We start from the raw sequence: 16,680 nt of genomic DNA on the forward strand, positions 1-16,680 counted from the left end.
GAATAAAACAAGCAAAATGTGAACTGAACTCATCAAGTCTCCTTCAGAGACTTCAACATTAGGGAGGCAGCATAGTATATTCTATTAATATCAGGAAAGATTATATATACTAGGAAGTCAGGACAGGGTGGATCTAGTTAAGACTCCTTCACTAACAAGCTATGTGATCATGAGAAATCATTTCAGGTCCCTAAGCTTGAAATTCTTCATGAACAAAATATATTTAATAAACTCTCTGTTGTCTAATTCATAAAATGTTATCATCAGTGTCAAAGTACTCCCAAAGAACAAAAACGAAAGCAGTGGGATTAAGTGTTACTACCTAAGGCCACAGCAATACCTGCTGTTCAATTCTGCCCAACTTGGACTAAGGCAGGTATTGAAAGCTAAAAATAGGAAATGCAAATAGAAGTCGGTCAAACTTGAATCTTAGGTAAGCTGTGGCCATCTACCAAAAGTCTGACACAGTTAAATGACGAGGGCATCCATAGCCAAGAATTGACAAAATCAGAAAGGAGCAATGACTAATGAGTCTAAATTTGCCCACTACTCAGAAAGAATAACCAGCCTTCTCTGTGTTGATCCATTCAAAATGGTCTTTTAGAGCTGCCCAGTCACAGGCCATGAAACATCCCATATCTCCCCGTGAGGCATTTCAGAGGACAAGTCATGGGTCAATAGAAAAGCAACATATGATCCCCAGACTTCTTTTTCTGAGGCTCCTCCCTTTACCCTTCACATGCACCTTTTTCTCGGAGCTCACTAGGGCAGGACAAGCCCTAACACCAAGCTCTTACCAATTTCCAAAGCCACAGTCCATCACAGCTTCTAAAAGGGCCATTTCTTCTTGAGCAGTCCAGCTGGGGTCAAGAACAGGAAAATCTGAGGTCTAAAAAAAGAAAAGATTTTGCCTAAGAATAGATATAGAAATGGAACCTAGTAACCTTAACTGTAATACTAATTTATACCCTTTTCAATACCTATTCTATTTTACTAACTATTCTCATGGTGGTCTACCACCTTACTCCGATTTCCACCATCAAGGTTCTCCAAAAATATTATCACCCATAAATTCTATGTAATTCATACAGAAATATAAGCATTTTTAAACTTAGCACAAAGATAGAGATAAATATTATAGTATGCTTCCATTTAGGTAAGAAAAGGGGAAATACACATGTGTGTGTAATTTATAATGGAAGAATAAACCATACATTTAAAAGAAAAGTTTACCTATGGGGAAAGGAGGGAGAAAATAGTGGAGAGGACAGGAATAGAAGCTAGACTCTCTGAATATTCCTTGTTTTGCAGATTTGACTTTGAAACATAAATATTGTATGTAATTATTAAATTTCAAAATCATAAGAATTAAAAAACAAAATGTAACAAACCTGTGAATTTATTTTAAGGCATAATCACACAGAAGGAAATTATCTCAACTGACTTTAAAATACAATTATTTGTACATCTGTAGAATATACCTTAAAAGTTAAAAGAAACTGCCTGGCTGGTGTTCCTCAGTGGTTGAGCATCGACCCATGAACCAGGAGGACACAGTTTAATCCCGGGTTATGGGCTTGACCCCTAGTAGGGGGTGTGCAGGAGGCAAGCAATCAGTGTGTCTCTCTCACCGATGTTTCTATCCCTCTCCCTTCCACTCTCTAAAAATCAATTTTTAAAAAAAGTAAAAGAAACTGCCAAAATAACTCTTATACTGTTTTCAATAGTGTTGGTATATTGAGATTATTGGATGTGGATGTGTTATGGGGTAAAGCAGATAAATAATGGCATTATTGGGCAATGGGATTTTTGGCTTGGGGGAAAAAGATATAGACGTAAAATCTTCGAGGTTATGTAAAACCTTGTAGTCTTGTATTGGAATTGAAAGTTCTAGTATAAACTCATAATGTATTTTTGTCTTAGAATAATTTCCTAACACTGTTCACTGAAAAGGTCTAGAAACAATGATCAACCCAATAACAATGAATGCTTCTATTTCCTAGTATGCAGTCTCTAAATTCTATTTACCACTAAACAGTATTTAGTGGTACTTGAAGAAAAAGCTGATTTCAGCTTTGGGTCAGGAACTGTTCAAGATGAGACTGGAACATTTTGTCATACTAGAAAGCAAAAAAGCTCTCAAAGACTCAAAGACTCGTGTCATGTCAAAAGGATTCAGAGACTAATTTGTAGAGGCTCCTACTAACAAAAAATGGAACATTTTGAGCACTAATAAGGATAAAACTGTAAAGGATTGGAACACATAAAGTATTATAAATATCTAAAGGTGCCATGAAACCAACTCATATTTTAAACCCAGTTAAAAAAAAAGGGGGGGGGGAATCAAGTACTTATCCTGCCTTTCCTGTACAAACTTTATCTACATGATACCTAAAGGTGGTCACATAGATAATGATACAAACTATCTTTTTATAGAATTTAACCCAACTTAAAAGGAGTAACAGAACTAAAAGACAACTACTTTGCAATCCCCAATACATTAACAGATCTAGACAATGACCATAAATGAATCTGATATAGCCATTAGATCTAACTACCAATTTACAGGAAACAGAAAACAGAGGAACACATTAGTCAGCAAAATCCAGCCTGTATTAACATCTATTAATACAAACAACCCAGTTTTTAAAAAATAAAAACTGTAAGAAATGAGAGAAAGAGGGAGGGAAGGTTGGGAAGGAGAAAAACCCACAGAATAGAAAATATATGAGGCAACCAATTGGAATGAATGGGCCGTATTTGTATCCCAATTAGTACAAATTGTAAATGTTGAAAAAAATTTTTTATGATGCCACTACAAATTCATGATACCCAAAGAATAGCTAAAGTACAGAAACTATCAAAAGCTAACAAGCATAAAGAGCAATCAGAATTCTCAGACATTGCTAGTAGAGATGTAAAAGGACACAACCACTTAGGAAACTTTATGATAGTTTCTTAAAAGTTAATCATTTATGCCCTAGCCGGTTTGGCTCAGTGGATAGAGTGTCATTCTGCGGACCAAAAGGTCCCAGGTTTAATTCCGGTCAAGGGCACATACCTAGGCTGCAGGCTCCTCCCCAGCCCTGGTCGGGGCTCGTGTAGGAGGCAACCAATCAATGTGCTTCTCTCACACTGATATTTCTCTCTGTCTTTCCTTCTCTCTAAAAATCAATGGAAAATATCCTTGGATGAGGATTAAAATAATGAATAAGTTAATCATTATTTTATAACCCAGCAATTCCATTCCTAAGTATTTACCTAAGAAAAATGAAAATACATATCCACAGAAAGCCTTAAACAAGAATAAGAATGTTCATAACGGTTTTTATTCTTAATAGCCAACAACTAGGCAAAGCCCAGGTGTCCATCAACAGAATGGATAAACAAACTGTGTTATATTCTTACCATGGAATATTACTCAGTACCAAAAAGGAATGAACTACTATATACAACATGAATAGATCTCAAAAACATGCTGAGTGAAAGAAACCAGAAACAGAAATACCTACAGTATAAATCTATTTATATGTAGTTGTAGAATATGCAAAACTGATCTATGATTATAAAAATCAGAACAGTGACTATTTCAGAGGTGAACAGAGCAGAGATTTTTTAAAAAGCTTTTATGAAATGATTGGGGAAATGTGACAAGTGACTTGCATTACTTTTAAATTTTACAGAGACCTAATAAAGCATTTATAGCTAAAATGATATAATGTCTGGGAGGTTTACTTCTAAGTAATCTGAAGGGTTGGGGTTTTAGATGAAATAAAATAGGCCACGAGTTGATCATTTTAACAGTTAGGAAGTTGGTTACAATGGTGGCTCTCAATGAACTTCTCCTGGAATTCACATCCTTGTGTGGTCCCTTCTTATTTAATACAAGTTGGACCTGTGACTTGCTTAAGACGGCCTAGCAGCTTCCACTTTTGCGCTCATGGGATTCCTGAGGCACCAGATAAGAAATTTAGCCTCCTTGCTGGAAAGACCATGTGGAAAGGTCACATGGAGAGGGAGAGGCCCTTAAGACTGCTATAGAACCCAGGCCTCAGGCAGTGAAGATATTCCAGCTAACTCCCAACCAATGCGAGCCATCCTCCTGAGGTGCCAGAATATGTGAAAAAAAGCCCCTTGGACTTCCAGCCCCAGCACATCATGTGGAACTGAGAGTTACCCTTGCCATGCCCAATCTGAATTCCTGACCACAAAACTGTGGGAGATAATATGGTTGTTATTTTAAGCCACAAAGTTTTGCAGTAGCTGTTAGGTAGCAATAGATAGCCGAAATACCATTCTCTCTATTTTAGTATACGTTTAAAATTTTCTATAGTAAGTCTTTAAAAAAGTGACACAAGAAGTCTTCGGATTACACAGGCATTTAGAACTGGTTATATCTTTTGTTAATGACAAAAATACTGTAGTGATTTGTGAGATTATACTAATAATCAGCAATACACATTTATCTGAACACATACTATAAATATGCTTAGCACAAGAGGTACTAAGAGACCAAAAAGTAAAATTTCAGGGTCTATGTCTATATTAAATTCATATAATCACTCAATCTGGCAAGTGTCATACATACATGTAAATATGACAGCTCATATTTGAAGAGCCAATACTATTTCTTAAAAATGTATTTTAGAATATTAGCTTTCACCAACTCTATTTTTATTTTTTTTTAATATATTTTATTGATTTTCCACAGAGAGGAAGGGAGAGACATAGAGAGTTAGAAACATCGATCAGCTGCCTCCTGCACATCTCCCACTGGGGATGTGCCCGCAACCCAGGTACATGCCCTTGACGGGAATCGAACCTGGGACCCCTGAATCCGCAGGCCGACGCTCTATCCACTGAGCCAAACCGGTTTTGGCTATTTTTAGATAAACAAGATTTTCTACACCCAAAATAAATAAATGGACATAGTACAGTTTTTCTTAAAGTTTTATCAATGTTGTTTATTTCCTGGACCCAATCTCAACCCCACTGAACCAGATTCTCTAACAGCGAGGCTTACAAATTTACCTTTTTAAGAAGCTACCCAGGTGATCCTTCTCCATTAAAATTTAAGAATCACTGGTATAGGTATAAAGGGTCTGATAGAAAGTGGTGCCTTGACTTGTTCAAGGTTCTAAGAAGTATAAGACAAAAATAGGCATAGAATTCAGAAACCTTAACACACCACCCACCAAAGCATGAGTAACTTCCAAAATTACAGCACTGTGAGGTGACAAAAGTACTGAAAACCATTTAAAGTTTTCTGAGGCTTCCTATGCCAAAAAATATTTTTTTAATCACATTTTTAGAGGCTTCATGTGTAGAAAGCCAAAATTTGGTCATTATTCCTCCTGAAGGAAAGATGTGGAATAGATAGGACTAGCAGAAAAGGAGGGACTATTAGTAACCTCCAAAAGCTCCCCAAAGTGTTTGTATGGGTGTTGAATATGTGAGAAAAGGATGTAATCGGAAGAATAAGTGGACTTGGAGTGAAACTTAGTACTTCCAGCATTATGCAAAAGGCACTGTGCCCAGAACAGCTAGAGAGCTCTTGGTCAGCTCTCTTACAGTGGATAACCATCAACCTGCTCAACATATACTTAATTATTAAGGCATTATTTTCACAACTCAAATGAATAAATGTATATTCTGGCTCTAGATATTTTTGTGGGAATTTGGGAAAAATAGATCAGCTTTCTGAAGATTTGATAACCTTGATGAAATGCACTCAAAGTGAATGCTACTCCGACCACACTTCATTCATTTTGCAATTAACAAACAGGAAAAAAATGTATTGATATGAGAAGATATTCCACATCATATGTTATCAGAGAAATACCAATTAAAACAATTACCACTATACACCTATTCGAATGACCATTAATCCAGAATAGACAACACTAAATGCTGGTGAGAATGTGGAGTAACAGGAACTCTCATTCATTGCTGCTGGGAATGCAAAATGATACAGCCACCATAAAAAGATCAGGGATTGCCAGGAGTAAAGGGGAGGGATGGATGTATAGGCAGAGGACAGAGGATTTTTAGGGGCATGAAACTATTTTGTATGATACTATCATGGAGGATACATGACATTACAAACTCTCAGACTGTACAACACCAAGAGTGAATGCTAATGTAAACATGGATTTTGGGTGATAATGAAGTATCAATGTAGTTCATCAATTATAACAAATGTTCCACTCTGGTGGGGCTATTGACAATAGGGCAGTCTTAAGTGTTTGTGGGGGGCAGATAATATTACTACAGTGCTGTGGTAGGCATAATTTTAAAAATGACTCCTTCTACCCCCAGGATTCCTGATTATTCAAACACTAGCTACATATTCATGTGAATGAACTCTGCTGATGGGACTAAGGTACTAATCTACTGACCTTAGAATAGGAAGAGTATCCTGCACTATCCAAATGGGCCCACTGTATTCACATGGGTCCTTAAAAGTAGAAGAGGGAGGCATTATTACTGTCAAATAAATGCTCTTTCCTCTAAGAAAAACTACATGGTGAACTACAAGTTAAGTTCTGATAACTGACAAAACTATCTTGACAAAGGTATACATACCCGCCAAGCAGACAAGCAGACAAGATATTACTTTGGCTTATTAAAGTGCCCATTCCTTTGGTTAGAGCGTGGAAATACACTCCCAACATCTGTCTCTCATTCCTTCTTTAAGAGGTGGTAATACAATTAATCAAATTCCAGCCAATTCTTACTCTGGCCTATAAGCCAGTCGGTCTCTTCAAAATGGTTTTATGTATTATAACATTAACTCTATGTTCATTTAAAACTTAACTTCAAAAAGGTAACTAACTTTCCCCATGGAAGGGGTATAGAGTACCAGACATAAACATTACAGCTATCCTCATGAACCACATAAAAATACCTTTAGCTAAAACATCGACAATACATCTAGTATATGTTTTATCAATGAACCTAAAAAGCAGTGTAGCCCAGCCAGTGTGGTTGAGTGGTTGAGTGTCAACCCATGAACCAGGAAGTCATGGTTTGATTCCCAATCAGGGCACATGCCTGGATTTCCCAGTGGCGGGGTGAGGTGGGTGCAGGAGGCAGCTGATAGATATTTTTCTCTCATCGTTGTTTCTCTCTCTCTATCCCTCTTCCTTTCTCTCTCCAAAATCACTAAAAATATATTTAAAAGCAGCGTAACTCTTATGTCAGTAAATCTCAAAAAGTGCTTCCTTTAAATTCTTTCTAAATTTGAAACAAAAATCTGAGTATTTAAAATCATTTTTGGACTTAATAATGCCTCAGTAGATCCATAAAACTGACAAATTTACTGGGTAATGATTACCTAATTTAGAAGAGGAGGAAAAACAAGAAAAAGAAAGTCTTGGAGGTGAAGGAAAAAAAAGACTAATTCGCATGTAAGACTTGAAAAATAAACAGAAATTCCCTGCAACTTCATCATTACCATTATTTCGTAAGTATGATCACTTTGATGCTTCTTGTACTCAAATCCTCGAGTGAAACACTGCAAAAAAGAGAAAAATTAAGTTACCAAAAAGCTACTTTTTGAGATGCTTTTTTAAAGTTTAGAAGACAGTACCCTGGCCAGTGTTGCTCAGTCAGTTGGGCATCGTCCCATGCACCCAAAGATTGGCGGTTTGATTCTCAGTCAGGGCACATGTCCATGTGGGTTCAATCCCTGGTGGGGTGCATGGGAGGCAGCTGATGGATGTTTCAATCTCACATAAATGTTTCTCTCTCTCCCTCTCCCTTCCTCTTTCTCTAAAATCAATAAAAAATAAAAAAGGATAGAAGATACTGTGGGGGTATTCTACTCTTGTGGTAAGTTTTTTAAGACTTCATTTAATCTTGTCTGCATCCACAACAGAATGGCTATATTCATGATCACAGCTTTTCTGTGGCCCTCATAGGGAATAAACAACAATCTGAAAAAAAGACATTTTCCTAGGACAACAACTCCTTTGATAACAGCATAAGTTCTGGAATCAGACTGTCTATATTTTGCATTCTGGCTCCATGTTTACCTATTTCAGCAATTCTAAGACATATTTTAAAACTGTAAAATGAGGATTTATCTTATAATACAAAGTGTATTACAACTTCCATCAGCCATTTTTACATTTCTGAAATTGTAATCAACTAGAGGCCTGGTGCACAAAATTCATGCACGAGTGGGGGGGATCCCCTCAGCCAAGCCTGCACCCTCTCCAATCCGGGACCCCTCAGGGGATGTCCGACTGTCGGTTTAAAACCGGCAGTCGGACATCCTTCTCACAATCCTGGACGCTGGCTCCTAATCACTCACCTGCCTGCCTGCCTGGTTGCCCCTAACTGCGCCCCTGCCGGCCTGATCGCCCTTCACTGCCTCTGCGTGCCAGCCTGATTGTCCCTAACTGCCCCCCCCCCCCCGGGTCGGGTCCCCCCTAACTCCCCCCCCGTGGCTGGCCAGGTTGCCCCCAACTGAGCCCTCCCCTCCCAGCCTGGTTGCTCCTAATTGCCCCCCCCCCCCCCCACCCGGGTCACCCCCAAATGCCCCCCCTCCGCGGGCCTAGTTGCCCCTCCCTCCCTCCCCTGCCAACCTAATCCCCCCCAACTGCCCCCTCTGCTGACCTGTTTTCCCCTGCCTGCCCCCCCCCCCCCACCGGCCTGGTTGCCTCTTATTGCCCCCCCCACCCCCCCCCACCCGTCAGCCTGGTCACCCTACGCAGCCTGCTGTTCTGTCGTTTGGTCATCCCTCCCTAACTCCCCTACCAGCCTGATTGTAGGCAACCATCTTGTGAGGGCATGAGGGTTAATTTGCATATTACCTCTTTATTATGTAGGATAGTGTCTTGGATCAAAAAAAATATGGTATTTGTTGTGTGATCTTGAGCAAATTACTTAACCTTCTCCTTGCTTGAGTTTCTTCTATAGAATGGGGATACTAATCATATTTACTTTACTGGGTTGTAGTGATGATTTAAGAGTTAAATCATGTATACTAGTAGTACTTAAAATAGTGCCTAGCACAGAGTAAGTGCTTATAATTAGTATTACTATTTCCACCATCATCCACAAAATGGTTTGTTACCTTGTTTGTCACCTGCCCAAAGATCACTCTTCAATAAACAATAAACAATAAACATTGTGTCATAGGTACTATCAAAAGGAATAACCCTCCTATTCTGTTCCTGTAATCTCAATACTTAACACTACTGGCTAAAACAGTGTTAAGCATTAAGTTGATACCTCTGTGAAATATGGGCATACTTCGTTTTACTGTGTTTCATATTATTGCACTTCACAATGTTGTATTTTTTTTAATAAATTGAAGTTAAGACCTTCTACTAGCAAAAAGATTACGACTTGCTTTATTGTGAAACTCACTTTATTACGGGGTCTAGAACCAAACCTGCAATAGCTCTGAGATATGTCTGTATTCAACAGTCTATCTCATCCATCTGCTCTGTTCCCCAACTTTTCACTGGTAAAATGTATACTGGAAGATTGACTGGAACAGATTTAATAAGATATGGGCCTTCTGAGCAATCGATAGTCATCTCTGAATTTATTACATCCATGAAAGAACCTAGGAGAGGCAGGCCTCTCCTTAATGAGATACCTGTAAGCAGAGGAAAAAAGGAGGTGGCCCACATTCTGCACACTTGATATAAGGCTCCATGAGGTAGGAGGAGCAGCCTCGGCAAGGTGGCTTATCAGAGGGATCACCTAGAAGAAAAAGAAAAATATACGAGCTTCAAAACACCTTCTGATTATCTTAAGAGCCAAGAGGATGAAAATCTGCAAATGACTATACTGGTAGTGAAAGTTCATGGAGACAAGAAGAGCTCATTCCAAATCAGAAAAAACAAAAATTATGTTCCTTTTTATTTCAGGGTAGCTTTGTCCCTCCCTACAGAGTACCTACTACTTTAAACAGCATCTAAGTAGATATGGCCCCTACAAAGAAATTTACAAACACAGGTTTTAACTGGAAGTTTCATAATACCCATAACATTTTTTTCAGGGGAAAAATGTCACATATCTCCACAACACACATATTATTTACAGATAAAGCAAATATGACAAAATGTTAATGATTGCTGAATCTCGGTAGTGGGCAACAAGTAATAACAGTACTATTTTTTCAACTTTTCTGTAAGTGTGAAATTTTTCAGAATAAAATGTTGGGGGGAAAACTCCTTTAAATACGTCTTGGGATATATAGTACAGTGGGGCCTTGACTTACGAGTTTAATTCGTTCCGTGAAGGAGCTCGTAACTCAAATTACTCTATGTCAAATCTTAAAGTGAACGAGTAAGACACATGATGCTGGGCTGATGTTGTGGTGTTCACTGTGATGTTCGCTGCACCAACTAGCGGTGGGGTATCTGAATCTGGCTCGTAACCCGAATTTTAGCTCACAACTCAAAGCAAAAAATCGGCCGAGAGACGGCTTGTATCTCGAAAAACTCGTTAGTCAGGACACTCATAAGTCAAGGCCCCACTGTACTTTATATTTCAGATTTAAATCCAGAAAAGCTCCCTCCTTTTCTCCCATAGTATGCAGAGAACATAGCAGACCTTCCACCAGTTCCAACGTCTCTGAAATATTAAGGCAAAGAGTACAAACCAAACTCTGTTATAAAAATGCAGATATGTGTCCCCAGGTTCCCTAAACTCTGCCTCTCTCGAGTCAGGGCATCCTAGCAGAGTAGTTCTCTGTGATCAGCAGCAGGTGTCTAAGAAAACTTTGAAGGCAGATGAAGAGATTTAATCTGTTTAGCCTGAGGCAGGATTTCTCACATTCTATAACAGCATTTTCCTTCCTAAAATCTGAGGAACTCTTCAAGGCACCTTTCCCTCTGGCAAGTGGTGATTGTTGTTCTTTTCTGTTTCTAAATGAAGACCAGGAGGAAAATGACAGGGGAAAGAAATGTAATCCTTCTGGCAATAGCTTCAAAATAAATATAAAGAACAGCAACTACCTCACTTTTCCCATTTAAAATTTTGACACAAGAAGACCAAATATTGTTTTATGTTAAGTGCTAGATGCCAATTTTTACCAAATTACCTTCTTCATATCATCCTTTTATAATAATTATATGAGCTTATTTTTCTTCCCTCAAACATTCCTCAGGGCAAAAAAATCAGGCCCTGGACAGTGTTCCTCAATGGTTAGAGCATCTGCACACAGACTGTTGCAGGTTGGATTTCCAGGCTCTCTCTCCACCCCCACCCCTCCCTTCTACTCTCTCTAAAAATCAATGGAAAAAATATTCTCAGGTGAGGACTAACAACAACAAAAATCAGCCACTGATCAAAGAGCTTTAAAACCCTTATGTCAAGAAGTAATTATTTTGTAAAAGCTATCCTATATATAGTTTTAAAAATTTTAGACAATAAAAGTATAGCATTCTCTATTAACATTTTGATTTCAAACATTTCTTCTGTGTATTTATTTTAACAAAAGCGGGATACTATCCATGATGTTTTGTAGCCTGTTTTTTTTTTCACTTGACAACATATTGTCAAAATCTTTCATGACCATACACATAGATCTTCCTCATTATTATTTTTTAAATATGTTTTTATTGATTTGAGAAAAAGAGAAAAGGAGGAGAGAAATATCAATCGGCTGCCTCCTATACACCACCTACTGGAGATTGAGCCAAAAACCCAGGCATGTGCCCTGACCAGGAATTGAACCACTGACCTCTTGAAGCATGGGATGATGTTCATCCAACATTGGCCAAGGCTTCCTCATTTTTTTTAATGGATGAATAATGCTCCATCATATAAATTATCTAACCTAATGGTTTTCAACTACCCTCTAGGAAAGCATTTTGGAAATCTGAGATGCTTTTTTGTTGTCACAAGGACTAGGGAACACAACTGGCACTTAGCTGGCAGGGACCAGAGATGCCTAAGACATTCCTCCACAACAAAGAATTGGCCTGTATCTGAACAACTTTCAAATGTCCCATCAGATATTCAAGTAGATAAAAAAACCTATTCAAAATTACATGACCAAGAACCCAGTTCCATATTACATAAAACAAAATGTTTTTGAGTTTTAATATATATTAAATTTTCCAGAAAAGCAATTGCATGTACCTCCAGAGATTTTATCTTGTTTTGTTCAGAACTTTACCAAGAGTTATTCAAGCTTGTGGTATTTGAGTCACCAACACATCACACATGAATCATTCATTGTGCATGTGTAGTTGTAAGATGCTGTGATTCAATATATGCGTGCAAGCATCTACTTAAGTCATTTTGTCTTCTACTGTAATCAGGTCTAAACATATTGCGATGCATATTATTTTATTATAAATTCCATTATTTCATTATTAATTACTTCTCTTTTATTTAGCCTTTGTGTTATAGTTAGGGCATTATTGTTTTTATTTCTTTGGTATCATGGTTGTAGATATGTTATCTATGTATTTAATTTCCAAATAGTAAAAGGGTTTTAAAAATATTATTTAAAAAATATCACTGGGGCCCTGACCAGTTTGGCTCAGTGGCTAGAGCGTCGGCCTGTGGACTGAAGAGTCCCAGGTTCGATTCCGGTCAAGGGCATGTACCTTGGTTGCGGGCAAATCCCCAGAAGGGGGTGTGCAGGAGGAAGCTGATCGATGTTTCTCTCTCGTGGATGTTTCTAACTCTATCCCTCTCCCTTCCTCTGTAAAAAATCAATAAAATATATTTAAAAAATATATATCACTGGGTCTCATAAGGTTGAGAACAACTAATTTACACAGTTCCCAATTGGTGGACATTTATAATAATCGTTTCCAACTTTTTACTATTATAAAGAATGCTGAGATTAATGTTCTTGTATATATAACTTTTCACATTTTGTTCCTTAGGATATGTATTTTCCTAGAATTAAAACTGGTATACAGAGCATTTTTGATATATATAGTCAAAGTGTCCTTCACAAAGGTACATTTTTTTTTATAAACTAGGAATAGAAAACTTTTCTATAACTTATGAGTAGGGAAAGGCTTTTTTATCGTCATTCAAAATCCAAGGGAGGAAAAGGTTAATAAATTTGAGTGCATAAACAAAGCCAACAAACAAAAAACTCTTTCTTGGCAAAAAACACCAGAAGCAAAGTAAAAAAGCTAATAAATTGAAAGTATCTGCAAACATATCATAAAGGGCTAAAATCCCTAATATTACAAAGAACTTTTAAAAATTGAGAAGGGCCCTGGCCAGTGTGGCTCTGTTGGTTGGGCACTGTCCCATGCACTGAAAAGTCCCAGTCAAGGGCACATGCCGGGTTGCAGGGAGAAGGGTATTTCCTTTTTTCTACCAAACATCATTTCTTATCAAGGCATCACAAATGTGTTACTGGGAATCCATCTGCTTTTTAAAGAAATCCATCCAGCCCAGTCGGTGTGGCTCAGCGGTTGAGCATCAACCTATGAACCATGAGATCATGGTTGGATTCCTGGTCAGGGCACATGCCCAGGTTGTAAGTTCGGTCCCCAGTAGGCGGCATGCAGGAAGCAGCCAATCAATGATTCTCTTTCATCATTGATGTCTCTATCTCTCTCTCCCTCTTCCTTCCTCTCTGAAATCAGTAAAAAATAAAAATAAAAAAATAAATAAAACAACAAAGATAAAATAAAGTAAATAAAATAAAATAAATCCATCTGCAGGTTAAACATACTATGTTTGGTCCATTTGATCTTAGTTTTCTTATAAGATCTAGGGTGATATGTTTGTGTTATATGTTCAGTGGGCAATCAATAAATATTAATTGATTTTACTTTGAGTTGATACTCTTATTCCTTTAGGATCAGATTCACAGGGGCTTTGTTTAACTTCAAAGTGCTTATTTTTCCTCTTTGATCAACTCCTACTTCAGTTTGCTATTAATATTCACCTGAGACTTGTTCACACAGTACTTACTGCTAAAGGAACCCAAACGGTCCATTCCTTAATTGGCAAAGACTGCTGCTTTGATCTTCCTCAATGCAGTGCCCCTTCAAGGAGATTTCGGAACTGGCCAACACACACCAAAGTTTGATGACCCCCTATGAACAAACAAAGTTGCACATGGATCAGGAAATAATTCAAAGGGACAAGATGAAGAGAAAATAATGCAATGTACTCAACTCTACTACATCCGAGTTCTGTAACATTAAGCAAATATTTTATCTCTATAATCCTGTTTCCCCTCCAATAAAATGGGTATGATTATAATAGTTTCTACCTCCTAGAGGTGTTGTAAGGATTAACTATCAAAATCCATGTAAATTATGTACCATGGTGCCCAGCCCATAGTAAGCCCTCTACAAAACCTCATAGTTCTAATAGACAACTATTGGTTTTCTCCTCTCCTTAGCCCCCTTCCTTTGGGAAACTGACTCTCAGACATTTCATATGGTTCAGTGGGGTTGCCAATTGAAATACGTCCTTCTCTACCCTCACAATAGCTAAAGCAACCAGATCTCTTCTTAGAAAAATCTGAATCTGACATACAAGGACAGAAGGCAGTTGGAGCTCAAACATTCATTAATCAAATATTTGGTCCATGAGCTCTGGCTATTGAGATCCCCATCTCCAAAGGTGGCCCAATTATTTTATTTTTTTTCTTATTTTTTTTTTAATATATATTGTTGATATTTTACAGAGAGGAAGGGAGAGAGATAGAGAGTTAGAAACATCGATGAGAGAGAAACATCGAGAAGCTGCCTCCTGCACACTCCCCACTGGGTATGTGCCCGAAACCAAGGTACATGCCCTTGACTGGAATTGAACCTGGGACCTTTGAGTCCACAGGCCGATGCTCTATCCACTGAGCCAAACCGGTTAGGGCATAGTTGTTGTTTTTTTTCTTATTTCTCCATCTTTCCAATACTTAAATCTGAATGAGATCTGTTGCTAGAAACCAAGGAATCCTATCTATTAGAACATACATTTGTTCAGTAATTTACTCTTTGAATAAATATTCAATAGGTATGTCCAATGTACACAGTTTCTTCCTAAAGGCAGAAATGAAATCATATTTCACACTAAAGCAAGAAAATAGCTCAGACAGTGTAGCTCACTGGTTGAGCATTGACCCATGCACCAAGAGGTCACCAGTTCGACTCCCAGTCAGGGCACATGCCCAGGTTTCAGGCTCCATCCCCAGAATTGGCGTTTCTTGCTCATCTCACTCATCAATGTTTCTCTCTCTCTCTTCCTCCCTTCCTCTCTCTCTAAAACCAGTAAAATAATATTTTTTTAAAAAGTCACTGTGGATTAAAAGTAACAAAAACAAAAAAAACCCCACATCCCACCTTCTTCTATACTCTCCTAGTTTTTACCTCTTTTGTGGTGTTTTTCACATTCTAATTTGTGAGGATTATTTCTGCATGCATATTCCCCCCAATTTTTAGACGAAATAAAAGCAGGGACTACACCCAATACCAATTGATATGCTTTAAAAGTACCAAGCACACGGAAAGAACTCAGTAAACACAAATGTAATAGACAAATACTAGTCAATGTCTTTTTGGGGGGGTGGGCCAGGGTAGACTAATTCTCCCTCTGCTTTAGTCTCCGGAAAAAAAGTTAGTCTTTGAAGAAAAATGAATTTAGCAAGGGGTATTACGCACGTGGCCATACAATCATGACCAACATGTACTGAACTTTTCTCATATGCCAGGTATTGTGGTACCACTGTCCGTGGATTATTTCTTTGAACCCTCTGAGGCACCATGCTGTTTCAAAGGAAAGGAAGCCCTGAAAGGTTGCTACTTGTATTGCAATGTCTTTCAGGCAGCCAACAGCGGCGCCATTTCCACAGAGGCTAAGGGAGAGGGTCACGTTAAGGATGTATAAACACTCGACGTCATAAGCAGCACTATTTCAATCAACAGAATCTTCTTTCTTCTTCTCAGAGACAGTTCTGACACTAACACCCATGAAAGGGTGTGTGCTGCCTCCAAATCCACATCTGCCAAATTCAAACAGGTCACGGGGAGGACGGGAGGCACGCGAAAAGCAGCACTCAGCGCGGTGCAGAGGCCGGGTGCGGGCTGTGCGGTTTTGCAGACAAGGGTCAAATCCTCCCGCAGTTCCTGATGAGCCGTAGGACCTCGGGCAAGTCATTTCCCGGCGCATCAGTCAGCCTGAGCCGCAAATAAGGAAGCCCAAGTGCCTACTGTCTGCGGAAGGCCTACGTGAAAACCCACTGGGAAACGTGGGTAGGGGCGTGACCCACACCGACTGCCCTGAGCCGGGTTGCGCTGCGCTGCACTGCAGAGACGGGAATGCAGAGTGGGAGACGCCGCGCAGCCGCCCGGCGTGCAAGACACGCCAGGGTCGCCGAGGGGCGGGGCCTGACCCAGGGGCGGGGCCTGATGGGTCACGCCCCGCCCCGCCCTCCCCGACGCGCACGTGGCCGGACGCCTCCGGCCCGCTCCGTGCGCGTCTTCCCGTCTCGGGGCCCGCCCCAACCCGAACCCCCACGGGACCTGGCGCTCCTCCCTTCTTTCACGTCCCGCTAGAGAGGCTCGAGCCCACCGCCGCCGTCCCGCAGCGCCGCGTGCCTCACCTCGCCGAGTCCCCCTGCTTCACGCCGAGGAGCAGCCAGCCACGTGCGCGCCCCTGGGCTGCGCGCTCGCTCCCGAGCGGCGCAAGCGCGAGCTCGCCCCACCCCCTCGCGCCGCCGCGCGCCCGCCG

General features: G+C 39.6%; 1 protein-coding gene across 3 annotated transcripts in view; it reads right to left on the reverse strand.

Moving 5' to 3' along the window:
• TADA2A (transcriptional adaptor 2A) overlaps window positions 1-16,630 on the reverse strand; it is a 42,075-nt gene extending 25,445 nt beyond the window's left edge. For 2 of the 3 annotated variants that reach the window (XM_006103957.3, XM_006103956.3), the window contains exons 1-5: window positions 16,553-16,630; window positions 13,918-14,042; window positions 9,614-9,720; window positions 7,457-7,516; window positions 798-889 (exon numbers count right to left, since the gene is read on the reverse strand). In XM_006103957.3, the coding sequence (XP_006104019.1) occupies window positions 798-889; window positions 7,457-7,516; window positions 9,614-9,720; window positions 13,918-13,942 (284 nt within the window). In that variant the 5' untranslated portion in view covers window positions 13,943-14,042; window positions 16,553-16,630. Of the gene's footprint in view, window positions 1-797; window positions 890-7,456; window positions 7,517-9,613; window positions 9,721-10,797; window positions 10,890-13,917; window positions 14,043-16,552 lie in introns of those variants that run through there. The other variant, XM_023745220.1, reaches the window with a different exon arrangement.
• Between the last annotated feature and the right edge of the window lie 50 nt (window positions 16,631-16,680).

This window comes from Myotis lucifugus, unplaced genomic scaffold (genome assembly GCF_000147115.1).
Source record: "Myotis lucifugus unplaced genomic scaffold, Myoluc2.0 scaffold_524, whole genome shotgun sequence".
In the NCBI taxonomy this organism is placed as follows: Eukaryota; Metazoa; Chordata; class Mammalia; order Chiroptera; family Vespertilionidae; genus Myotis; species Myotis lucifugus.